This window comes from Phaethon aethereus, assembly GCF_964289735.1.
Source record: "Phaethon aethereus genome assembly, chromosome: 17".
Lineage (NCBI taxonomy): Eukaryota > Metazoa > Chordata > Aves > Phaethontiformes > Phaethontidae > Phaethon > Phaethon aethereus.
The window spans coordinates 3,711,657-3,738,123 of record NC_138593.1 but is presented as its reverse complement, the minus strand read 5'-3'; the positions used below and the strand labels follow the sequence as shown (position 1 = coordinate 3,738,123).

The window sequence follows — 26,467 nt, the reverse complement described above, 5'->3', positions numbered from 1 at the left end:
TTCATGAATGAAGAGATATCCAACTGAGAAAGAAATATGACAAAGACAGTACAATCAAAGGAATATGAATACACATAAGTGCACTTACAGAGGAATTAGTATCTTAAAAAAAAGTGGGTTCTAATCCATCTGGAAAATGTTGGCTCATTTATTTTCAAATTGATGCTGTTTCAGTCCAAAAATTGCTAGCAAAAGCTAGAAAGATGTTGAAGTCCCTGAACAACATAGTGCTAAGGTTCTGATCCTACACAGCAGAAACGGTCATTCTTACCTTTACACCAACATACAAAAAGAATCAGAGCTTTCTTGTCTTTGAAAATATTTTGGAGGTGTGAAACTTTGCAGTGGCCAGAATACCTTCTACTTCACAAGGTCTGTCTCTTAACAGGCTGTAACTTCTGGAATTAAGAATTAGTATTTAAAACAGCACAGGTTACATGGTAATACAGTGATTTGTTACTTAAAGGGCTGTGTAGAAAACATATGATTTAAATATTTACCCCTTAAGAAACTAGTAGCACTGCATACAGTTCTCGTGTCATATCCAACAAAGTGCCATCAATTTCTCACATATATTCCATTTAATGGAATTACTGGAGGAGGTAACGATGTATTTACATAATGTTGTTACACAGCTAACTTTAATTTTTTCTTCTTTGCTTTCATGACAGGTGGCAACGATATTTTGAAAGCAGTCCTGAAACAACATAAAAAAGGAACTGTCAGATACACTGAACATATTTCCACACCCACCCCTGAAACAAGAAGAAACACTTACTCGCATGTGCTACAAATAGGACTGAAGTTGCAGAATACTGCAAAATAAAAGAATTGGCTTTTACTAAAACAGTTCATTTGAACGTAAGAACTTAAACTTTTAAAAATCTATAAGCTTACTTGACAAGCACACAGAGCACACGTAACCAATTTCAATAAGATTTCGATGACAGAAGCATGCAGCTCTGTAGTCAACATGAATAGGAGGTGGAAGGACAAGCTGTGATCTTTGCTCTTGATCAGGGAGAAATACCCACTGCATGAATACAGAAAAAGTATTTTGCAAATTGGAACGGTACTGCTGTATTACTTTACCAATGAAATCAATAAGATTTCGCATATGAGACAGGAAAAACACTAAAGTGTTTTTTAAATGACTTACCAACAAATACTGCAGAAGGGACGGCATGTGGGGCACTTTCAAATATATGCCACCCGTAATATCACAAGCCTGAAGAGCGGAGAGCATGATCAGATTGTTATGTTTTATGAAATTAACAGGATATTTAAAATATACACATACTGCACAAGGCCTGCATGTTGGAACCGTCAGATCCACTGAACATATTTCCACACCCACTCTTGAAACAAAGGAAAGAAGAGAGCTTAAGAACATGTCAAACTATCTAGCAGCAAGTATCTATGAATTAATATAAACAGCAAGTAAGAATGGGAAGTCTGTACCTGTTGTAGAAGACCTGAATCAGAGTCCAAGACACAGGCATCAATCAAAATACTCTGCAAGAAAAGAGGTGGAAAACATAAAGAAGAAATTCAGCTGGACCAGTGCAGCCTCATCAGCATTACTGTCATGACTCATTTCCACTATAAATACACTCCACGTATAAATGCACGTGCTTTTACAGATGCAGGACCACCACGGCCATAGGGAAGCTCTTGATCAGAACATAATCATAGGAGAAATGAACTATTTTGTTATCTTTGCACATTAATAAAAGATAATATATATGAAAAAAATTGCCAGCTTCACCTGTTTCTGTGCTGCAAAGATCACATTCATGAAATTCATATATTGCAATGCACTGTCTTCTGCTGCTTTTATGACCTAAATAAAACAAGTCAAACTTGTTAGCCTACATAATATCACCAGATTTCAAGACTAAAAGAAAACTGACAGCAAAAGGTCTTACCAAAATCCTCGATTTCATTTCTTGATTGGCTAAGTATTAAAAAGAAAAAGAAATACATGAGCACATTGTTTCTATCACCTGTAGTTCGCCCTTTTAATTGTGTAGCATCTAACATCTCAGTTATTTAATATCCGAGATGTTAGATCTAACATCTCAGTTAAAATACATCTATGAAACTCTTTTAGTGTCCCTGTGTATCTGTGGACTAATTCAAACTTGTTATGAAAGTAGACACATTTCATGTATTGTCCAAAAGCAATTAGATGTTGATCAGGAAAGAAATGTTCAAAGCTGTTCATTATCAACTCACTGGCTGAAACACATATCTCAAGTTATATAGTATTTCTCACTGATTAAAGTAATCTGAAATACATAGCTAATCCTAGTCCAATCTGCTCCTTGCAAAACTATTTGCACAAATAGCACTTTTCATGATTATAGACATGACAAGAGTAAGACCCAAACTGAATAAGAAATTCAACTATAACCACAGCTCAGCAGGTGGTCCCTTTGCAAGAGGATTTGTGCATTTTGTGACTTTCAAAAAATTCCTCTCAACCTCCAGTTGTTCTAAAAATGAATAAAACTGTAACTGGAATCTCTTATCTGCATACAACAGAAAAATCAGAATAAGACTAGTGATCAAGTCCATTACTCCTAATCATCACCCAGACCTAGTTTAAACTGGGAAACATCAAATCATCAGGATAAACCTGCACCTATTATTGACAATTTTGGAAATGAGGGTGTGTCAAAACATATGCATATTTGTTTGTATGCATTTATAGCTGCTACTCTGATTCAAATATTTATGTAAGTATTCAAAACAGGAGAAGGGACATTACCTTTTACTTCTTTGCTCATCTTGTTGATATCTACATTAGCTGACATTAAGGAATCTACATTCTGTTATTGGAAATAACTCCAGTATCCATACCACGTATTCACCGTCTTAGCCAACACACATTTTAATAAGCATGACCCACAGTTACTAGGCAAACATTTCAGTTTTGAGTATTAGAACAGGAGTAGTAAAACTTAATTAATTACTATGAGAAACAGTCTTAAAAATACATAAAGGCATTTAAGATCCTGTGATCAAAAGGATACAACAAAGTGCTTTAGCAAGTGATCCTGCTAACAGAGTTTCTGTTTGCTGGCCCCTCATGTCAGCTGCAATACAAGAAAAATTGCAAAAGTTACTTTTATATACAACACCAGTTGCTGAACCTCACCATACCAAAAATTCCAAGTTTTATCTTTGGCAAATAGTATTAATGCAGAGACCTGAAGCGTCAAGCATAATAAATTCATCTACTTTAAGCATATTAACAGTCACATGCTCAAAATAAAGGAAATGCCTACAACTCCTGGAGCGTCCAAGTGGTTTGCAATTCTGCATATTAAGCCTAGAATTTTCTTTTCCTTACTTTTTGTCATGAGGTCTTTAATCTCTTCTGCAATTGCATCATTTATTGCTGTTAACAATTCATATTTTCCATCCTTGCTGCCAGAGCAATTAGATTCCACAGAACTACCACCATCTCCAAAGAGATCTGCAAAAGCCCAACGCTTCCCAGGGTACAAGAAACGGCTGAAACAGAGGAAAAACAAAGTATTAATATTTTGCCTTTAAAAATGCAATAAACTAACCAGCAGAGTATTGATGTCTACTGAAGTACAATTTCAAACAGTTTTAATATTTTAGATGTGAAAGAAACTATATAAGGCAGGCAATCATCAAACTCAAAACGGAGTAAAACCCACATTCATCTCCCTCCTTTCAAGACATCTCTTAAAGGGAACTGGCAAATAGATACCAGGCCTGCACTCAGGGGTAGATCCTGAGACTCACAAATATCTGGGGGAAAAACATCCACTAAACAGCAAACTTCTGCCACTTGCATTGTCCTGCTACATACCTACCATCCTTTCCATATATTTTTAAGTAAAAGTCTGTTTAAACCTCCTTTCTGTCTTATAAGCCTTTTTGTTGCTTTGTGTAAGGCACTAAGCTTATTTCTTTCCTACACTGTTTTAGTTAATTGCTTCTTTTAAGACAATGATATATTACGCATTTTAAATCAAGTTTCAATTATATACTTCAATCCAACAAGAAAATCAGAAGACAGACACCTTAAACCTTTACACTGTTAAGAAGCAACTCTACCTTTCTTGCGTGTGACTCGCTATTACAGCGAGTCTGTTGGTGCGATTCATAAATAAGTGCGAATTTCCCAGTACCATCACCGCATCAATGCATTTTGATAGGGTGAACTGCCGAAAAAAAGAAGAAATTAGATACAGCACAACAGCATTTAGTTAAGTAGTTTAAAAGAAGTCTCTCAAGCAACTGCAGTTAAAACATCTTGAAGACACAGAAGGATCCTCCCTTCTTAATAGGAAGCATTTAGAAAAAAAGCTTTGACAAATACGCAACACCAGGTACCTATTTTTAAAAGACCGTTCAAACATCCATTACATCCGTTTTAGCAGACAACGTTAGCACAGTTCAGAAATCAAACACTAACCCCATTTGTTGGCTACTTACTAACATTTAAAAAAAAAAAATTCCCTCAGAAATCACCCTCAGCAGTATCAACACCCAGAAGACGCACCTCAGCTTCTCCCAGGACCTTCTTTCCCCACCAGATCGGGTTGGTGTCAATGACGATGACCAGCAGGCTCAGCTCATCATCTGAAAAAGTGACAACACAGCAGCGTCACTCCAAGCTCCGTGCGAACGCCGAGCAGCAGCGACCGAAGGCCCCCAAGCAGGAGGGCTCGCCTGGCGTCGCTGGGCGCTCAGGGAAACCGGGCCGGGCCCGCGGCGGGAACACGGGGCGGCGTCCCGGGCCCGGCGGAGCTGCCGTTAGGAGGCGGGGGGATAAAGCCGTGCCCGGAGCCCGGGCCCGCCCGAGGACTGAGGCACCCGCCGGCTGCTCCTCGAGACCCCGCCGCCTCACCCGCACTCATAGCTCCGACTGCAGCTGCCCGTGGCTGCTGGCGCCTGGAGATGACGCTAAAGGACGGAGCTACGTCATCCAGACGAGTCGCGTCGCTCCGACGGCTCCACGCCCAAGCGAGGCGGGCGGTGTGGCGGCCGGGCGGGGAGCGGAGTGGAGCGGCCGCAGCCATGAGCACGGACGGTAACGGTCGCGGGGGGCGGGCGGCGGGCGGCCGGCGGCAGCCGAGCCGGGCTGGGCCTGATCCGCGCCGTTCCCTTGCAGACTTGATCGAGACCTTCAGGGCGCAGCTGAGGGACGACCCCGACGTCGCCTCGGCCGTGGCCGCCATCCGCGCGCTGCTGGGCTTCCTCAAGCGGGACCGAGGTGGGCCCGGGGCCCCCCCTCAGCCCCAGGCGGGACGGGGTCTCCCCTCTGCCGCGGGTCTCCCCACGGCGAGGCCGTGTGGGTGAGGCCCTGACCATGCACCTCTGCCTCTCCCCAGGGGAAACCATCCAGGGCCTGAGGAGCAGCCTGCTGGCCGCCATCGACACTCTGTCTCGGGTGGACTCTTCGGTGGCCGTCTCCTCCGGTGGGGAACTCTTCCTGCGCTTCATCAGCCTCACCTCTCTAGAGTACTCGGTAAGGATGGCAGCCCCCAGGTCAGCCGTGGTGCCTGCTGGGGAACCCTCCAGCCTCACAGCAAACATCGCTGTGTTTTCCAGGACTACTCCAAATGCAAAGAAATCATGATCGAGCGTGGGGAGATCTTCCTCAGGAAAGTCTCTCTCTCGAGGAACAAAATCGCCAAACTGTGTCATCCTTTCATCAGAGATGGCGCGGTAAGTAGGCCGAGGCAGGGTCACTATTGTTCTGTTGCCCTGCTGCTTGCAGTAATGGAAAAACAGAAGGGGGAGGGAGTGACTTTTATTAACATTCACAACAGCATTGTCTGATGATGGCTTCTGCAAGTACACGAGCATGACATCACCCATCGCTCTGTTAGGACCCATCTCTGCCACCTGGTTCAGTTTCTATGCAATCCAAATTTAACTTATGATGTACTTCTAAGAGGTGCTGAGGAGTCGCAGCCTCAAGTTTGCATTTAAAGTACTAGATCATCACCCCTTGGCCACATCGGGGCTGGCCACATAAAGCCCAGCTCACAGAGTGGTTTGCTGTCCTACAACATGTAGAATACAAGCAGCGTACATTATTATTTAACATTGATAGACAAAAGCTATGACACAATTAACAGGGTAAAGGTTGCCCAAAGCTCAGCAAAAAGTAACATCTGATTATTTCTTTCTGACAGCGAATATTGACACATGCCTACTCAAGGGTGGTCCTCAGAGTGTTAGAAGCAGCTGTTGAGTCAAAGAAGCGATTCAGTGTTTATGTTACCGAATCACAGCCAGATCAAGCAGGGTAAGTACTCATTAATTTGTGTTTTATCTTGGTTAACAGGGTAAGTTACAGCTAGTGTAAAATCTGTCATGCTTTAAGAAAAGCTGCTAGGCTTGTTTAGAGCCTTTTAAATGGTAACCATCACTAATAACATAATATTATTCTGAACAAGTAAAAAAAAATTGGCAAGTAATCTCCCATATTAAATACTCTAATTACAGTGTTATTTAGGTTTTCCTCAAAGGTTTACAAACTTTCAGTCAGTGCCAGGCAACCTACGGGGGAGACAGCCGATTTCTAGTTGTCTGTTTCAAAAGTAGGCTAAAATAATCAGTATTATCTTAAGCATAGCAAAGTAAACCATTTAGCTAACAATGTTGTTTGAAGATGTCAAATAAAGTATATTATTGAGAGCAAGAGAGCAAGCTTTCCCTCTTCAGACCATACACTGTTGTATAAGTGAAGTATCCTGCATACTGGGTAATACATGTTGCTAACAAGTCTTTCACTAATCAAGGATGTTCAGCCAGGTGAAGTTCCAGCTTTACTGAAATAACATCCAGCAATGTTCCCCATTCTTTATTACTCGTTTCTTACACCCTGTTGATGGAAAAGTTGAGACCTTTTAGGTAATCTGTCATCGTAATAATAGTTCACTGACTCATCTTTCTGTAGCTGTAATTCCTGACTGACTTGACTTTTGTTAGGTTTGTTGTAATCTGTTTCCATTTCTATACAATAACTTACTTTCTGCTAGAGGGTACATCATAAACCAAAACTACAGGCAAGGGAACATGGGCAGTCATGGTTTTCAGTCTTTCAGACAGTATCTTTCTAGCATTGTCTTTAAAGAAAAGAGTTTTAAGTTTTTCAAACATGGGGGTTTTTATAGGCAAAAAATGGCAAAAGCGTTGAGGAAACTGAACATTCCCGTGACTGTGATTCTGGATGCTGCTGTTGGGTAAGTCTGATCCTTAAATCTTAATATTTTTTCATCACAATTTTATTTTGACAGTGTTATATGTCAGTTTCCTAGAAGCTTGTTCTAACTACAGATGTTATTACTTAGTTTGTCATAGTCATCAAACACGCTAAACAAGTTAAGTTACACCTTTAGGTGCACGACTAGGAGAACGTGCCTGCTACAAAACAAGTGTTTGATGTTTGTATGTTACAATGAAAAAGTGAGTCAGGCCTAAGTGTAGAACTTGGGGATATCTGTAAAAAAAAAAAAAAAACAAAACTGAATTGCTATGCAAAAAAGGCTACTTTTTTCCTAATTTGTGTATTTGTTATCATTTTGGGGTTTCTTAAGCTATTTGCTAAATTACCACTGCTTAAGTCCAAAACATGAGAAAAGAAAGAACTATAATAAATCTGAATGTCAACTCTTGCATAAGTGCAAAACTCCCAAGAGACTGCCTCCAAGAGAATACATACTCTGCTTACCAAGGCACCTCTAATCTAGGGAAGATAGTGGCTTGAACTGGACAAGCCTACAAGTTCTGTTTAACACATTAAATCTATTCAAATCACCTAGGTGATGGTTTTCTTTTTAGATCTGTATTTTCAATTAACAGAATGCACTGGAGGGATGTAAAGAATGGGGGATTGCATGATGAGCATCCTGTGTATTTGGCCAAGGTTATCACGGTGCAGTTACACTTCATTTGTGTAGTCAGTACCTGATCACAGGTGCCCCTGTTACTGTAACTGAGTATCATTCCTAGTCAGATTTCAACTTCTTCCAGCATTTACACAATTGCCAAGGTCAGGTATGGCTAAGCACATATGGTCACTGAATATTTCTGCCCAGGAAGCAGATGAAAGCTCGCTCCAGGGATGTGTAACAGCACATGACTTACATAGGTAGTTGAAGCTAGTTCAGAAAAGTGAAAGACTGTTTGAATTAACTAATTTCTGTTATATTCAGTGAGTCATTTGTCATATTACCCAGTAAGACTTGGATTTTTTTCCCCCTTTGAACAGCTACATTATGGAGAAAGTGGACCTGGTGTTAGTTGGTGCTGAAGGTGTAGTTGAAAGCGGAGGCATTATTAACAAGGTAATAGGTAGTGAGTTTATTACATCATTCTGTAAACTCTAGACTTTTAAAGTTTGGTTTCTGTGAAGAATTCAAGGCTTTATGAAAAATTTTTCTATTTGGACGTTATCCAATAAATGTCTATTTATTGTTGGAAACTGGGCCATATTATGTCATGCTAGCACTGTGTCTGCATGTTGTTTTCCATCTGTCTCTACAGATTGGCACGAATCAAATTGCTGTGTGTGCCAAAGCTCAGAATAAACCATTTTATGTGGTAGCAGAAAGTTTCAAGTTTGTAAGACTTTTCCCTCTAAATCAACAGGATGTCCCAGATCGGTTTAAGGTAAGAGAAATTCAAATTACTTCTTAGCCAGCTAAGAGGCGCACATACGTGTCTATGAATAATTTTCATCTAAGCATGTCTCAGTTTACCTTTGCTTTGCTGTAGCTTACTTTATGTAATATGGAGTTGCTCCATGTTAGTCACATGTCAAACAGCCATAATTTGTTGTAATACTAACATTTAGTTCCTAAAGCGGTTCCTTTGAAGCACAGGAGCAGCTGAGGCAAGAAACAGTTAAATCAGTACAATCTGTAGTTCTGAAGTATATTTATACATAAGATAAAACAACTGAGACCAAGGTGGCACCAGCCTATGCCTCATTTTAAAGCAACCGATTTCCTTCAGTTTTACCACAAACATCTGCTCAAAAGTATAGTACTGCTCTTGCCCAAAAGAGTTTTTAACTTGCAGTTGTATAACTAATGGTCTCTGTTTCCTTCTAGTACAAAGCAGACACTCTGAAAACAAGTCAGAATCTAACAGAGGAGCATCCCTGGATTGACTACACATCACCATCACTAATTACATTACTGTTTACAGACCTTGGTGTGTTAACTCCATCAGCTGTCAGTGATGAACTTATTAAACTCTATCTGTAACAGAGGACTTGAGATACAGGATGTATCATCTTCTTCAATGACTATCACAGTTGAAAGAACTTGGAAGATGATACAAGTTACATGGACATGGTAAGGAGACAACATTGTAAGGGTTAACGTAATTATCAGCCTTTTTAAAGCAAAACATTACATGTGGATGGACCACTATTAAAAAAATCCAAAAGTTACTACAGCTTCTAAAGACCGAAAATAAATTATTTTAAAGATGGGTGGAGTATTTTGATACTGTAAAATAAAATACCTTATGGTGTATTCAAACTCACTCAGGGGTATGCTGTTACTTACTGATATGTGGTACGTATCTGAAAAAAACAAAATGAAAAAATGCACAAGGCTGCTAATGGAAATCTGCAGCTTCTGCCATACCTTATGAGCAGTGCTTTTAGCTTTGTTCTTAACTGCGGGCTTGTTTGTATGTCTTTATGGATGCCAGGTCTCTTTATGAAGGGGTTAGATCAATTCTGTTCTCTGCATCATTATTTTGTTATAAAAATACAGTTTTATTGAAATAGGCAGTATTTTAATGTAAAAGTGTGGTTAGAATAACAGTCAACCTTCAGACTCTAAGTCAGCAACAGCTTCTGCTTTGAGTCTACTCTGGCTGCCTGTTAGTCTCTTCTCAAACTCTTCTTCACTAATTTTTCCTTTTTTTAATCTTTTCAAGAGTCTTGTGTCATTCAGCAACTCTTCCATATCCTCATCTTCAATATCAGAGCCCTGTTGACAGTTGGAAAAATAACAAAATAAACATCGCCAAAAGGCTTTCATTCTATACAGCTGACCACAAGAGAAGTTTACAACTTGGATTTTGCCAGGATTTTCCAAGCAGGAAATAATACTCCATTTCTACCTAGGAAATTAACTCTCCAATACTTTTTGAGAATTGGAAAAAGCAAAGGAGGGGGGTGCGGGTCAAGTACTATCCATCATCATGCCATCCTGCTGCACCTCTGAGAAATCACAATCTATGCTGGCAGCATTGGAGTACTGAGAAGTTGTTTTAGTGTTTGGCTTAAAGAATCTTCTTTAAGACCTTGACAGGCAAAGCTTAAAAAATTACAAAGTTAAACTTACAGTCATTAATTCCATCAGACTAAAATCCCATAGCACTCTGCCATTTGAAGGTATGTACCTAAGCTACAGTAATCACATGCAGTTAATAGAACAGGCAGTTTACCTCTTCATGCTTCCTTTTAGCTGTTACTTTCTTTTTCTTCTCCCTCTTGGCTTTCTGCTTTGACCAGGCTTTGTTCTTTATGAATTTCTTTTTCCCTCCATTTTCCTGTCTTTCTTTTCTTTGTTGTTCTAATTGCTTTTGTCTCTGTTTTTCTCTGTTTTTATCCTTAAATGAAATGGAGTCCGTATTAACAGTGACTGGAGTAAAGTCTGGAAAACATTTTCCTCTTAGTTCAGGCATCTTTGGCATTTTTAACAATGCAAAACCTTTGGCAAGGCTAGCAAAATCCAGATCTGTTAAAATAAAGATTATAAAGTCAGCTTCCTGCTGGATAAAAAGAAAATTTCACTTTGCAAGTCACAGAAAACAATATCTTACTGTATTGTTTGTATTCTATACTTAATACTAGTAACAATACTAAGTGACTTTTATTTATGCTTATCTCAGGTTTGGTCAAACTTGATAATTAAACATTTTCTCTTGAGAAACATGTTGCTTAAAAAAATAGGAGTTTTGTCAGAATCTGATGCTGCAGAAAGTAACTCTGAGATCAGGAAACAGTAGTTGAAGCTTGTGGACAATAATGCTAGTTTTTTTGCCAAACCAAATACTGTCTTCTGAAAAGAATGGTAAAAGATACCAGATTCCTGCTGCGAATTACCTTTTATTCGGAAGATCAGATTACATTCATGCTTGGCATAAGCCTGGACATAAGACACAAATGCTTTCATCCCTTTCTCAAACACTGCCCTGTCAGCTAGGGCCATAGACTTCAGTTTTGGAAGAAGATCTAACACATTTGTCTGTGGTTTCATTTCCTGCATGGGACACTGAAAACCAGAAAAGAAACAGAAAACCAAAAGGAAAGGTTCAGCTCAACAATTTAAAATGCACTATGAAACTTCAAACACACACTTCTTCCCCAGTTTATCTTGAGTGAGCTTTGAGCCACTTTCCTGCTACTACTTGGTCATTTCAACACACTAGTTCACCATTCAGCCCCACACACTGTTGTCCTAGCCCAGAAGAGTTTGCACACTGCAGCTCAGGAGAGGCGACATCTTCATCATAGCTTGAGAAGGCATGAATTCTCATTAGCAGGCCTCTAGAGAACTTACACAAGTAATCCCACAAATGCAGGATCAGGCATAGGAAATTATCAGAGTTCAAAATAGCACAGAGGGTATAGCATATAAACTGGTCGTGGCAGGGTTGGGGGTAGGAATGTAAGCTAGCACTGCCTTTCAGTCTACATACCCTCAGAAATTAAAAGCCTTCCCTTACTTGATGCATCACATGTTCCTATTACAAAGTCAGTAGATAACACTGGGAGCAATCATGTTCTAACAGGTAGTTGCACTTGGTGATTAATTTTTTTTTTTGAAAGACAAGGTCTTGTCTTTTTCTTAATTGTGCATCGCTGCTAAAACATTAGCTACACATAAGACCTTAAAGTTCTACAAATTCTGATTTCAAAACTCCTACCAGTAAGCTTGTCCCCTTGCCCTTTCTTGCTTTGGAGTGGAATAAGAGTCTACTAACCTTTTGGTTGATTGAGAGAAAGGTAATGTAAGATTCTTCCATGGGAAGCAAAAATACAAGTGCACTGCCTACATTGCCGATCCGTGCTGTTCGACCACACCGATGCACAAAGGCACTGAAACAACACAACATAGAGCTAGCTTAGCAGGAGATGCTCAGTCTGACTTTAAAGTGTTAGACAGCAAAAGGGCAAATCTTGTGGAATGGAAAATGAAATACTATATACTTTTGAACTAAACCAACAGGAATCAGTAAATGAAATACAAGAGACATGTAGCAGTCCCTTCAATGTACCAATGTACCCTGAAAAGCTCTCCCCACTCTCATCTCTGTTCTCATTCACCCAGGCATCTCACCTCTTGTTATTTCTTTGATAGTCTCATACTAAGCCTTACACCAGAGTGCCTCTAAATATGTGGCAAACACGCATTTGACTTTCGCACATACAACACAAAGTCATTTCAATTCACAGCAGTTACAACAAAAAATGCAGTGTTTCAGCCTCCCTTGTTCATGCATTATTTCGTTTGTTCACTCAGACCAACTTCCAGGCAGGGATTACATGTGTTTTCCACAGTTGCGTGTTCCCAAATTGTATCTGAACAGTACAATAACATGACCACAAGTAGAGTAAAGGTTCTTAAGATCTGAAGCTGTACCTCGCACTGCTAGGTGGGTCATACTGTAAAACCCAGTGTACTTCTGGAATGTCTATGCCACGAGCCATCACATCAGTGCAAACTAAAATGCCACTAGGAAGAGAAAAAGCGTATTTTCATTAAACTGTAAATTGAGAAGAGCCAGTCTCCCCCGAGCTGTGTATTCTGCATCTACATTGGAGAACGAGGAACAAAACATTTTAAAACATTTGTTTTTTGAAGAGAGACCAAATATTGTAAGGTAGTTGCAGTTTTCACCAACTAAAATTCTACACAACATTATGCAAAGTAATGTCGTTTATATTACAGCAAACATATCACTAAGAAAAAAAATCAATTCCCTATTACAAATTCTATTTTTAAATCACCACTGCATTCACCACAGCAGAACGTAATACTATAAATGTTTTAATAAATGACGTAAGAGAATGACAGTTTTCGAATGCTATTTTAAACAGTTGTTCTTCCAGTTTGTTGGGAATTATTTTTCCTATAATATAAAATGCTAAAACTCTGGTTCCATGCAATACAAAATTACAGCTAGTGGGGCAAAAGTCTCTTACTAACATCCTGCAAAGCTGACAGAACTTTCCTGCAGGTAAATAACAGCATCATGTTGCCATATTCTTCTTCATATACTAACAAAATAGTATCCTGGATTTCCTATCTGGTTACCAATCAGGAGAAGGTTATTTTTGCTACCAGTTCCCTATTGACATGTTTATACAGCAAGGCTAATGTGTGGCTGTAGCATGTGACAGGACAGTGTGTCCAGTTAAAATAGCAGCACAGACAGCAGCAGTAATGATGGGCTTCATAGTGCGTGTGTTCGTCCAGCAAGCACTGCAAACATTAAAGGGTCCTGGGCTGCAGGATGTCCTAAATCCATGTCTCTGCACCTTCCCTGCTGCCACATGGATTATCTAAATTAGGCTGGACATGCTCCAGCCACATTTTCACTTTGTTTGTGATATAGTTTGAGTGCTTAAGCATAGTTTGTGTTGTTACAAATGCATTAATTTCTCTCTCATTTGATACAATAGCATGCTTAGGAGTCAGCGCTTCCGATTTGTATCGTGTGCTACCCTGGCTTTGTAAGCAGCTAGTAGCATGCTTCTCCTCAGCACACCACCACTCTTCTGCACTTAAGCAGCCAAATAAGATTGTCAGACAACACTACATATCCCCTACTATTTCTACTTAGCCTATTCATATGTTCTTACCCTGGGAGCTTCCGAAACTCAGTAAAAATCTTGTTACGCTTGTGTTTCATTTTCCCATGAATGCTCATTATTTTCACTTGTTTAATTAAGGATTCCAAAGCCTTCCCATAGTATTCCACGCAGGCACACGTGCTGTTGTGATAGACAGACATAAAAGCAAAAGATTATGCTGCATTTTTCATCTAGTTTAGAGAGTCAAACTAGAGTGGCCTGAGACCTTTCAAAAATATACACTGTTCCCTATTTTTATTTAAAATATGTACATAATTCTTACTTAATATATAATTAATATATAATCGCCTATAACGCCCTACTTTATTAAACAAAACAAACTTTATATGCATTTTTAAAGTTCAACACAATCCTGATATGAAGCAATGATCAATCACTTTTTAGGCACCATACTCTACAAGACAGCTATTAAAGTGAATCACTTTTAGAATAGTTGTGTGCTTGTCAACACGGGTCACAGTTTTGGAATTTAAGTAATAAAACACCGAACTGTTTTCACAATGAAACACAAACAGAATTACCTGAAAAAGACTAGATGTTTTTCCTGTTTGTGCTGACGAAGAAAATGCACCAACTGATTGAATTTTTCATCTGCTTTGCAGATCTATGTAAAGCAAAACAAAAAAAAAAAAAAAAAGGAAGAAAATGGACTTGATACTAAGTGACCTGCTCGTTTCCTCCATTCACTGGGCACTGCCAAATGCCTATGGACATAATTTCTTAATACTGATCATTTGCACCACAGTTCATCATGTGGAATATTACTCTTATGTATCTTGTTTCAAGTAAAAACAAATATTTAAGCTCCCAGTCTTCCCATCCCAGCCACAATCTCTCTCCTGAAGTGGTATCTCAAGTATCCCTCAGCCACTTCTCTGAAATTGCCAAAGTCTGTTCCTATACCCATTCACTAAAAGCAGGTCAAGGAGCCACAGCACTGCAGCTAGTTTGGGATTACAACAATTCCTGGGCAGCCAAACAAAACTCACAGAGCAGGAAACAGGGTTGCTAATTTAGATGTTTCTCCTTAGCTTGGTTACTGATGTTTGGAGAACCTGCAAGAGCTTTATGTCTTTGAGACTTCTGGTTCCCCTATTAATGTGACCCTAACTGGCCCAGATTTACAAGCTTACTGATGGCACCAGGGAAAAAGGATATGGAACAAGAAACTATCGCAAAGCACAGAGGTTCACACCATATAATAGTTCTCCAGGCGTGTTGGAGTTTTCTGTGTGTTGTTTGCTGCCACTCCCTTCTCTTTCACTGAGATGCGGACGGGATTCCTGAGACCTGCTCTCACCAGATTCTCCACCTCTTGAGTTTGAGTTGCTGAGAACAGACCTGTCCGTCTCTGCTTGGGCAAAAAGTCCAGAATGGTGTTTAAACTGCAAGTAAGCACACGTAAAACATAACTGTCCCAAGACTTCCCTCAGAAAGAAGCTTAATCATTGAAAGTAAGAGTTTGTAAACAAAGTAGCTTTTATTACAGAGTGCCAAGTATATAGCATCTTCTGTTGAGCTAATTATCTTAACTTTAAGAGAAAAGGGACATCAATGTTTATTTTTTGAAGTGTTTTAAGCCATTCTAGTGCATAAATGATATTTAATCAAGCATTAATACAACATGTGCTAATATACATTTAAAAACAGAAGTTGTAAACTCTGTATTCGTCAAGGATCCAGCTTTCCTGATTCTCTTCCCCTCTTAGCAACTGCTAATTTGCTTAGCAAATTCTACAGGGCAAAGAGAGGTAAAAGAACAAAACAGAACAAATCTAACTTTAGAGGTCATTGTAGGCCACGCTCATGCATATCAATCCTATACAAACTCATTTAAAACTTCACAAGCATTACTAGAAGTTATTACTTAAATACCTTGCTTCAAAGCCCATATCTAGAAGTCTGTCTGCTTCATCTAATACCAACACATCAAGAGACTTCACACAACTTGCTAGATCCAGCCCATCTGCTTTTCTTCTGAATAGATCCTCCAAGCGGCCTGGTGTAGCTACAATGATGTTTCCACTGTTTGTGAACAAGACACATGGCAATTTTGTTAACTGCAAAGCAAGGACTTCGGGGGAGCTGCTAACGTAATCATCACAGCACAAACCTGCGCTCAAGTTGACTACATTCATCAATAAAACAATTTCATTTTGTCACTTCTAACTGTATCCATACTTCAGTGCCTTTCAGACACTATGTTGATGGGAGAAAAAACTTATAAAGTTTAGAATATGATCAGCAACTATGGATAGCAACTATCGGCTAGAAGAAATACTTGGTAGCTCCATGCAAAAGCCAGTGGCAAATATGATGGCTTCCGAACTTCATCATTGGTATCAGCACCAAACAGTTCCAGCAAATTATTCACCAGCACGGTCTCAATCTCACTACAGCCTACTGCTAGTACAACATTTACAAGAAAGAAGAAACTGAAATATTCAGTGAAGACAGTTTTCAGCTCACCATGCTGTAACTGTTCTTCAAACAGCATGTAATTGTACCATTTCACATCATCCTTTCTTATCGTGTCATTATGGCGTATCTCACTCAAGGAAAAGTATCCACAATCTCCTCAGCATATACCCTAACATACACTCATGCAGTACCATCAAATTTTAGCATCAGCAAGACCAAAGCCCAAATTTGAAAATCCTAAGGACAAGGAGAAAACCACAGCTGTAAGGAATTAATAAAAATTATTGACAAACAGCTCACCCGTGTTCTTTAAACTTTTCAACATCTTCCATGGGATTCCTACCACCAATTAAAAGAATCTGACTAAAAGAATAAAACAGAAAGATTTAGGTCATTTTAAAGTTTTACTAGTTTACGAATGACAGAAGTCCAAAGCAAAAGGAACCATGGTAATGACAAGCCTGAAGTTCACTCACCTAAACTTGGGGAAGTGTTTTGTGAAATGCGATAGCACTTCGTCAATTTGAATAGCTAATTCTCTTGTTGGTGTGATAATTACAGCTCCAACCTGCACATGAAAAACAAAAGGAATTTATGGAAAATAACAGACTAGAAGAAAGATTTGGCAAAATTCTCCCTTACAAGCTAAACAAATATGAGCCATGTTTATGATCCTAGCTTTAGATAAAACATTTCCCTAGAAATACATTAAAGTATAAAAAATAACACAAAATATCTGTGAAAGAGGTATTATACCAATTTGCAAACTACCTCTGTTCAAAGAGCAGTACTTAATAATGATATATAATAGCAAATAACAGCACAAGTTCTCTGCACACTAAAATGTATTCAAAGTCAATAGATGCTAAAAAGCGTTCAAAGACTTTTGTTTGCAATATTGTATTTGACATTTTAAGACATTTTTCTAACAGCTCAGAAACCTGTTTTGGTCACGTCAAATAAGAAGCTGTACCTAAGTGCAAAGAAAGCACCCTGATATTTATTTTCAGGTTTTAAACCATTTGTTGCTACTGCTATAAAGAGCTGAGCACACAGTCACTTCATGTGTACGCAACTTTCCTTACTGGTACTTTTCCTGAAGCCCTCACCTCTTGTTGGCACATCATAAAAATATACTCAAGAACTGAGTAATTTAATCTTACCTGCATTTTCTTTAATTTTTCTTCCCGTCTGAGGAGAATTTCCAGGATGGGAATTACAAATGCTAAGGTTTTGCCACTGCCTGTTACCTGTGAGAAGGGAAAGAGAGTCAGCCCTCCCTCAGCTCCAGAGACAAACCAAGAAAACCTCGAGCAAGAAAAAGAACTCACTGCTTCTGCAGCAACATCTTTGTTGTTCATGAACAGTGGAATGGTCGCAGACTAAAAAAAGAGAAACATCACACGAACACTTGAATTAGCGATGGTGGAAGTAAATCTCACAGAGGCTAAATCCCCAACAAGAGACATCAAACCTCTCTGTCCACACTACCCAAGCTGCGCCAGTGCCGGGAAGGACATGGGCAGCGACTTCCCTCGCTGCTACAGAACCCAGTGACTGTTCTGACCTGCGGCCTCGGGACTGTGACCAAGCCCACTGACACCGACCGCACAGCTCGTCCCTAGACCAGCACGGGCCGGCCCAGGCGCTGCCGACAGCGCCCGCACCCTTCTTCCTCAGGCCCTGCCTCCGCGCCGCTGCCCGGTAGTCCCATCCCCGGGACTACCGCGGGCCTGGGGCTGGCGGGGAGCGCCCCCTCACCTGCACCGGGGTCATACGGGCGAAGCCGAGCTCCCGCAGCGCCTGCAGCACACCCGGACTCAGCGCCACAGGCAGCGACTCCCAGCTGCCCTCAGTCACCGCCTCCATCTTTGACGCGCGCCTCAGCCGTGTGCACCGCCCGGCCACGCCCCCTCCCCGCCCCGGCGTGAGGGCTCAGCAGGCCCGCGCGGAAACAGGCACCGCAGCATTTTGGTTCCGCCGCCGGCACCGCCGGCCGCTACCCCCGCCCTCCTCCGGCCAGACCCTGCGGGTTTTTGCCTCCTCTGTGAGGAAACTCGGCAGTAAACAGCATCCCTTGGCTATAGCAAAAAAATCGTATTTTTATGGCAAGAGGCCTATCATAGTAAGTACTTCTGCACGTCATACAGAAGCACTGTGACACCCAACTTGCCCAGCGCTGAGTAGCAAAGCTGTAGGTTTAGAATTACCTGCAATTTCTTCTACCTGCCCACAAAGTCGGATGGCGTTTGGATGAATTCCTGATATCCTAAGAAATACTTTATAAAAAAAGCTTCATGTTAAACTGTACTTCCTCAAAGTATCAAAGAAAAAAAAACAGGTTACTTTTTTTAAAGAATTTGTTTATTTATCGAACCTGGGTCATATTTAGATTCACAAGCAATTTTTAAATGTACATCTTAGAATTCAATTTTAAGTGTTTTACACAAAAATATTGGCACACAACAGTTGCAATAAGGTGTAACAGCCACCTTTCTGAAGAACTGCTGCAAGTGTTTGCCCAAGGTTGAAAAAACTTTACCTGGAACATGAAAACCTGTAACAAATTTTAAATTAATTGTACAAAACTGTTGTGTGTTACTTGTAGAGGCTCCACCCTGGAAAAGACCCCTCCCCACCCCCAAAAATGATTACAACTAATATACATCAGTCACAACATAATCCTGGCTCAGCACCCACATCAGACACTTCTTTAATTTTTAAACCAATCATCAGATACCGAGGAAAGTAACTTTATACAAAAACAAATCTACATGTGCCTGAAAAAGAAAACACACCAGTATTTAGCATTATGCTAATTATGATCAGAAAATGGCAGAGACCGCCACTTAACTTAAATACAAGGGCTGCATAGCATCGCAATAAACCCCCAGAATCATTAACCCTTTGGCATCAGGAATCCAGATTTCCTGAACACTAATGCATTCTGCAGTAGTGCCAACAGTCTGAGCTTTGGACCCGCAAAAACCAAAGGGTTAACTATTGTTTGCCAAGACACCGCACACAATTGGCTTCCATATAAAACCTGTGAAGACTAAAAACCATACAATGAACATTTGGTAACAAGAGGAGAAAATGTATTTTCATATCGACAATTTAATTTAAAAGAACTTTGGGAATAACTTGACGTAATTAGGATAATTACTGGAGAGTTTCTTTTAAATAGCAACTAGGTAGGAATACTAGATTGGAAGTGGTCAGCTGTCTTCTATTCATTATCAGAATAAAATTCCAATCGCTTCTCCTTGGCAGTTTATGTAAATGAAGAAGGGATTATTTCAATTTTGTGACGCCTACTGCAGGGTTAAAGATGTCAAGAATGCAAAGAGTCATGTTAGGGCCTTGTACCGTTTCCCTAGGTAGAACTGCAAGTATGAAAACAGGGAAAAAAGTTAGAAAAGACACCAACATTGCTTGTTACTACAGTTGATTTACAGCATTTGCAGCTTGCCTGGACCTCGCTCAGCATACAGACTAAGCAGATTTAGGTGAAAAAAATTATGCCAATTAAGTGACAAGATTTCAGCACAGCTTTTGCTACAGAAGATATATAAAAACAATTCATTTTTACCTAGGAAGGAACATAAGCAAATAAGTTTTACAGTTCAGTAAAGAGGGTTCAGAAACTAAATGACTTTTTTTGTGACCAGGATGTTTGGTAGACAGTGAACTGAAATCCGGGACAGAAAAGTACTCTTAAACAACCCTTCGGACTTCAAAAAACCTCTTCAGATAGTAGATTTGTCCCAGTGTCATGGCAACTAATACAAGAGCTTCAAAGAATGACCAAAGAACCACTCTGCTGTTTGTGTTGTCATTAACTGTTGGGAAAAAAAAAACAGAAGTAAGTAACAAAGCATTTAAAACAAACTTAAAACATATTTTGTCATTGGACCTGGAGTACTGCACATAAACCACTGATATCTGCATCATGTCATTACAAGTGTCCCAGAAGGACTCTGCAGTCTTAGAGGCAAGATCTGAGAGCTGACGGGGTATATTTTTCTGAACAGCTTGAACTCTGCTACGCAAGCAGATGTTTTAACCTCAACTTTGAACATACACTACAGCATCTTTCTCTATTCTGCCGACCATCAAAGAGGCCAAAAAGAAGCTTCTAACTGCCAAATAGAAGCCGCTTGCTTTTTCAAGTAACAGTTCCATATTAAAGTCTCAAAGACAAGTGGGGAATTTCTAATCTCTAAAGATTCATCATCCTGGGTTCTAAACAGTCAGCATTTTCTTAAATCAGACCATTACTAACAAAAGTCTTAAAACTGGAGATATCCATAGGTTCAAAAAATTGAGGGACCAGTATTTTAATACAACGTTGTATTTTCACATTAAAAATATTTGCCCTTTATTCTCACTGGGCTTCCCCCAATGCACCACTTAGCGTACTCAGTCATATTTTAAAGCTGTATTTCATAAAGTGAGGATATGACTGGAGCGCTAGCCATATTCTCTACTTGCAAATAACAGTAGTTCTGCTCTATTTCAGCAAAATATTTTAGAAAGACTTTGGTGCAATTATTAAGCCACACCCACTTTAAAGACGATTGCAAGCATCAACCACATTGATGATTATTGTATGGGCAGGTCCTTCAGAACTGTTACAAAAAAAATATAAATTTAGAACTTGGAATAGCTTTCATAGACTTGTATTTTAAATCATGTTTTGTAAGTTCATTTGAGAGGGGAGAGGCATTTAAGTCAAAGATACATACTTGCTCTATGTATTCTTTCACGAACTTCCATGTACTCCTGTTCATGCTTTACGGCTGTCATGGCCACTGCTAACTCGTTAATCATCTCTTCTAGCTTGTTCTGATGAGCTGCGGAATAATTTCAGAAGCATCAGAAAGTCTGTTATTGGCTCAAAAACCATTTTGTTAAAATTTATGAACAGTTATACTTAATTTCCTGTTGCAGAAGTTGTTCTGAAAATGCAGTCTGTACAGCTGAGAACTTCCTGTCCTTACAGCAAAGTTTAGGAAACGTGGCACTGTGAAAACTAACACATCTCTATGCCATTTAATAAGTGGGAAAACATCTTTCTCCACATCTGACTAGAAGGCAGAAGAAACGCAATTTGGAGTCAGTACAGACCTCTTATTTCCAATACGGGCATTCTTTTCCAAAAAAATAGAACGTAAGAACACACGAGATCAACATCACACACTAGTATCTATTTTGCCAATATACTCCAATATATTCCAAGCAAATTATCATAACATTACAGCTTTTCCTAGTTGTTAAGCTTGCAAAAATAGAACAACTGAGAATTTAGCTTAAGATCATGATGCTGGCAAAACGAGATCACTTTCTGAAGCAACATATCACATCTTGTGATCTTCTGGTTTAGCTGAAGCACAGCATTCAGCAGAAACAATGCCAAAGGGGCCTGGCAGAGGGCAGGAACTGGCTTCAGGTTCTGGTATGTTGTGAAAGCAGAAGAGGAAAATACAAAACCAACGATAACAGAAAACTAGCTTGAGATAGTTCAGCAAATGGAAGGTTCAGAGATCCAAGATTTAGGGATTTGATTGTCAATCACAGGATCTTTTAAATACATTCATGCTCAAAGAACTGTCCACTTACAAATTTATAAATTATGCAAGTTATTTTCAAAGTTTTCTAGCACCAAGTTCAAGATATCATTCCACAGACAGGCCCTGAGCAATCAGCTCTCTTAAAAATAAAACCCAACACATTTTCTATTGAGGGGACATATTTGACTTTGAAGGTACCTTATTACGTTTTTACTTATAAATTAAGTGTTTCAGATCATAATCTGAAAATAAAGCTATTCAAAATACACACCTTATGGGGAACAGTCAAAAAGAGGACCAGAGAATAACAGTCATACAAGTTACAATTAAAATCTTACATAGTTGTGTAAACCACACTCACTTTGCTAATATCGCAAATCCCTTATTTACACGGGCAACTGGTCATTGCAATAAGTGTAGTGTATCAGTAAGAGAAGAAATTACAGTTGCAGGGATTGTTTAAACCCACTCCAAAAAAATACACTCAAGGAAAAGTGTTTGCCTTAAAAATTTAAAGCTGCACTAATATTCTTTACAACCAATATATTCAGACTCAATAAAAGACTTAACTGAGTCTTTAAAAAAAAATTCAGGTTAGGAATTTGTTACTTTTCAAGCAGTATCAAGCACTCAATGCCACACAGTTATTTACTTAAATAGAAAACAAAAACGTATTGCCTTTCTAGCTACAGTTAATGATTTCTAAATAAAACTTTGTAACTTGTTACTCAATACGTTCATTTATTTCTTTTACAGCAAATGACAAATTTGAAAGTTTTTCCCCCATGTAACATTACTGGCAATTAATAACCGAAAAGAAGCTTATTGCTTCCAAAAGCCCTTTATAATTCAACACCCACTTCAGCAACAAAAAGCAAACACCGTCTAAAATATCCAGTGTTCTTGGATGTTCAGTGTTTTACTTTAAATTCACCTAAACCTCCTGATTAAGTCTTCTGCTAGCCATAAATAACTACCTGAAGACAAACTGTCACAGACAGTTCATGGACCTGATCCCAAGAGCTGCTAAGTATATAGACCTCTTGATGAAAGCTTGCAGGTGCCCAGCATTGCTCAGAATCAGACCTTTTATGTAGTTTATTAAAAAGACATTCTCATGCTACAAACAAACGTTACAGAGAAAAAGCAAACGTTAGCTGTTAGTGAATAAACATATGCAAGAGACAAGATGCTAATGAGCTTTCAAAAAGCAGTCCACATACCATCCCAGGTATCTCCACCACCTAAAGAAAAGTGTAAGAGATGATCACAAGTACAGGACAAAAGGCTGCAGATAAAACAGTAATTTACACCCCTAAGAGAAAATTTTTATATTAGCACATTTATCAAAGAGCTCAACTAATGCGTGTAGCCGTCTACACACTGCTGAACAAAAAAGAAATCAGAGAATGAAACTGATGAAAAGACTAAAGGATGAAGACATTAGTTTCTGTAGATAGCCAAGTGATTCTCGGGTCATTTTGCATTAAATCATGTAATGGGGTCTAAAAACATCCATATCCATTTTAGCTGTGCAAGAGAACAGCTAACTAGACAGCCTGAAGAAACAGGAATTCTGAGAATCCTCATCAAGTTCAGAAGTCATGCACATAGGGACAAGCTCCAGAGCTGGAGCTAATTTATTTCCAAGAGTCCTCCTCACCTTCTGTCTCCATGTCTTGCCCCTTTGGAGCTTCCCCGATATCAATAGTGAACATCACTATCTTGGGAGTCATGGTGGACATTCTGTTGCTAAAGCAAAACTTGTAAGTTCCATCCATGTGGGCAGCAAAAGTGTATTTTCCACTGGATTCTCGATCACCTTTATAAATTCCTTTATTATCGGGCCCTGTAATCTGGATGGGGAAAACAAAGTATCATACATTTTATTTAAAATACAGCACTTCTAAATACACCATTCCAGCACTGCATGCATATTCTGAACTTATCCAATCAGAATTACCAACACCATCTGTAACCTGACTGGTTCAGTGTTCTTTATACTTTCCCTCCCGCAACTCAAAAGAAGCGATACGTTTTTCTGCACAGAAATCTTTTTCAAAAAAACAAACCTATTGGTAAAGAAAAGCCTCTCTTGCTGGCCAGTATTACTGGCCTTCCATAGTCAAGATAAGAAGCATTCAAGAACAAGTAAACCATATGCTATCTACAGCCCTGGCTGTTAGCCAAATTAACAACGGCAGGGGAAACCTTATCTCTGACATTTGAAGGAAAACAAAAAAGAAAAAAAAGACATTCTCCCATATGTCAATAGTACTTCAGACACACAGTTGTGCGTTGTCGAAGTTACCATTTCAAATGGACTAAGAGCCTGAGTACTGAGCGCTCAGGGTCACTGTGATCTTAAGGCTTCCATCCTGCCAAGCCACCAAATTCTACTGCTGAACTTCCATCAGGGACATCTGACTGGGCTTTCACAGCTTCCCAACTCTGTCCTGTATTAGAGCGATGTGTAGTTCTAAGCAATTACATTCACTCTGAGCACAACTCTCTCATGTTTAAGTTATCCCAAACAAACAATTATCTGCTCTTCACCAAGACAAAAAGAATTCTTCTTTATTATTCTCCTACTGATCTGATGTTTTATTGAAGAAAAGGACTTACCTACAACTTTCAGGATGGCAATCAACCTCATTAAAGCCAACAGTTTTTGATTCAAGGGGACACACACTGCTCCGCGAATAAGCAACACGTTTTTATAAAAAGTAATTCTGTTCATTCCTCCTGCCAAACGCTTTATTATGACAAGACCGTCTCGAGCAGATTTAACGAAGAAAATCTCAAGACAACAGCTCTGAAAGCAGGAAGACGGCCTTCTGCAGCAACGGCAGAAATGACGAGCAACTTTAGGAAACGTAATCCCCAAGAGAGGCACCTCGTCCTCTCCGAGATCGCCCACGCCGCCACGCCAGGCCCGATCCAGCCGGGCAGGGAGCCCTTCTGCCCGCCGGCAAGCCCGCCGCACGGAGCCCCCGCAACGAGATGGGACAGTCCCAAACTTCAAGGACGGTTTAAACCACCTTCAAGTCGGTGTTTGCCGCCACGCCTCCACAAGGCACCGCCGCCCGCCCGAGCGCTGCCCCGAGCCTGCGCGGCCTCCCCACCCCAGCTGGCGGCGCGGGACGAGCGCGCAGGGCCCAGACCCGGGGCAGCCCTCTCCTCAGCACGGCACCCTCGGCCCAAGGTCAGCCCACCGCGGCGCCGTCCCCCCTCACCTCCACGTCGATGTCCAGGAAGCCCCCCTCCGCCACCTCGAAGATGAGCCCCATCTTCGTGCCGGACGGCACCCGCTCCAGGAAGCACTCCTCAGCGTGCGCGTCGATGCTGACGAAGTAGGCGGCAGCCGGGGCCGCCAGCGCGGCCAGCAGCGCCAGCACCGCCCGCACCGGCGACATGGCGGAGCCCAGCGGGAGGGGGCACCGAGCGGCGGGCCAGCAGGAAAAGGAGAGGGGGACTTCCGGCTTGCACCACGCCCCTTCCGGGGCACGGGGCCGCCGCTCATAGGCCGACACGGCCCCACTGCCACGTACGGCGTGTGCTACGGTGGCCATTAAGAGACAATTCGGAAAGGGCCCGCCTAAACTTTGCGGTAGGGACCGCGCGGTACAGGAGGCGGGGCCCGTACTCGGGAAAAACCAATGAGCATGGAGCAGGGGCAGAGCCGCGGCGAGGAGACAATCAGGACGAGGCGGGGAGAGCTGTCCTGTCAGAAAGAGCGGCGCGCGGAATGGCGTTGCTCGGCAACCGGGAGCGCGACGGCGGGAGCGCGGGAGGCTGGCGGCTCCTGAGGAGGCTTGGGCGGCCATCACCGCGGTGGTGCTGCTGCCGCCGCCGTCCGGGAAGCCCAAACTTGCTACAACAAGGTAGAGAGTTGGGGAGCCACTAACGATCAAGAAAGTAATGGGGAAGTCCAGCTTGTGGGCTACTCATTGCGCTCAAGAAAACACAGTCAAGATGTACAGCAGGCTTCTGCATCACCTAAGACTGTGCATAAAAAGGCATTCCTTGCACGGCCATGCTTAAAAGCTAACTTCCAATTAAAACTTCAGTCAGCAATACAGAAGGTCATGCTTGAGCTTAAGGAAGTCTGTTTTCATGAGTAGCTGTTTTAATTATCTGCAGAAATTTAAAGACGAAAGCACAATCTGGATTTCATAGCGAAAATATTTATGCATTTGGCTTTGCCAAGTAAGCGCTAGTTATTGTACTCCTGGTAATACTCAGACATTGCATTTGTCTTCAGTTGTGTGATAAATGTAATCCAAATACTTGATTTACGTAAGTAAATCCTGCTCCTCTCACTCAAGCTGCCAGCTTTGAGCTAGCAGAGCTGGCTGCGCTGGTGCAGGCTCAGGGTGAGGGCATGTGTGGAAGGGGAAGCTTTCGGCAAGCGAAGCGTGAGCTTGAGGAGTTGCAGGTCACGTACGTGACTGGATAAGAGACCTCTCCTGCCAAGTCACTTAAAACTTCCATTGTCTTCAATGAGTTTCGATCAAGCCAACCTTGAATCTACTGCTTTCCACAGCATAAACTGCTGTGCTGGTTTTTC

The 26,467-nt window shown here is 40.8% G+C and overlaps 4 protein-coding genes across 6 annotated transcripts; 1 reads left to right on the top strand and 3 right to left on the bottom strand.

The window, feature by feature from the left end:
- Nucleotides 1–627: 627 nt before the first annotated feature.
- On the bottom strand, nucleotides 628–4,627 carry GTF2H3 (general transcription factor IIH subunit 3; the record flags this gene model as incomplete). The annotated part of the gene is made up of 12 exons (XM_082007892.1): nucleotides 4,547–4,627; nucleotides 4,099–4,205; nucleotides 3,359–3,522; nucleotides 3,039–3,101; nucleotides 2,774–2,803; nucleotides 1,929–1,957; nucleotides 1,769–1,843; nucleotides 1,462–1,515; nucleotides 1,160–1,228; nucleotides 898–1,033; nucleotides 779–815; nucleotides 628–697 (listed from the first exon to the last, which is right to left on the bottom strand). Exons 2-12 carry the CDS (start codon nucleotides 4,173–4,175, stop codon nucleotides 628–630), a joined length of 804 nt encoding a protein of 267 aa, XP_081864018.1. The 5' UTR covers nucleotides 4,176–4,205; nucleotides 4,547–4,627.
- A 437-nt stretch (nucleotides 4,628–5,064) lies between these two features.
- EIF2B1 (eukaryotic translation initiation factor 2B subunit alpha) lies at nucleotides 5,065–9,269 on the top strand (the record flags this gene model as incomplete). The annotated part of the gene is made up of 8 exons (XM_082007730.1): nucleotides 5,065–5,260; nucleotides 5,379–5,515; nucleotides 5,599–5,715; nucleotides 6,189–6,301; nucleotides 7,173–7,241; nucleotides 8,270–8,345; nucleotides 8,545–8,670; nucleotides 9,114–9,269. 8 exons carry the CDS (start codon nucleotides 5,065–5,067, stop codon nucleotides 9,267–9,269), a joined length of 990 nt encoding a protein of 329 aa, XP_081863856.1.
- A 570-nt stretch (nucleotides 9,270–9,839) lies between these two features.
- On the bottom strand, nucleotides 9,840–18,208 carry DDX55 (DEAD-box helicase 55; the record flags this gene model as incomplete). Its single annotated transcript, XM_082007859.1, has 14 exons — nucleotides 18,086–18,208; nucleotides 17,656–17,706; nucleotides 17,488–17,574; nucleotides 16,801–16,892; nucleotides 16,625–16,687; nucleotides 15,779–15,928; nucleotides 15,099–15,288; nucleotides 14,425–14,507; nucleotides 13,892–14,023; nucleotides 12,669–12,761; nucleotides 12,010–12,124; nucleotides 11,129–11,297; nucleotides 10,468–10,760; nucleotides 9,840–10,007 (listed from the first exon to the last, which is right to left on the bottom strand). Exons 1-14 carry the CDS (start codon nucleotides 18,191–18,193, stop codon nucleotides 9,840–9,842), a joined length of 1,794 nt encoding a protein of 597 aa, XP_081863985.1. The 5' UTR covers nucleotides 18,194–18,208.
- Nucleotides 18,209–20,041: 1,833 nt separating this feature from the next.
- On the bottom strand, nucleotides 20,042–25,313 carry TMED2 (transmembrane p24 trafficking protein 2; the record flags this gene model as incomplete). Of its 3 annotated transcripts, XM_082007816.1 has the most annotated exons (5): nucleotides 20,042–20,166; nucleotides 21,073–21,180; nucleotides 23,121–23,141; nucleotides 23,561–23,753; nucleotides 25,134–25,313. In XM_082007816.1, 5 exons carry the CDS (start codon nucleotides 25,311–25,313, stop codon nucleotides 20,042–20,044), a joined length of 627 nt encoding a protein of 208 aa, XP_081863942.1. The 3 variants fall into 3 exon arrangements, with proteins under 3 accessions (XP_081863942.1, XP_081863943.1, XP_081863944.1); XM_082007817.1 differs by lacking the exon at nucleotides 23,121–23,141; XM_082007818.1 differs by lacking the exon at nucleotides 23,121–23,141 and having other exon boundaries at nucleotides 25,140–25,313.
- Nucleotides 25,314–26,467: the final 1,154 nt, after the last annotated feature.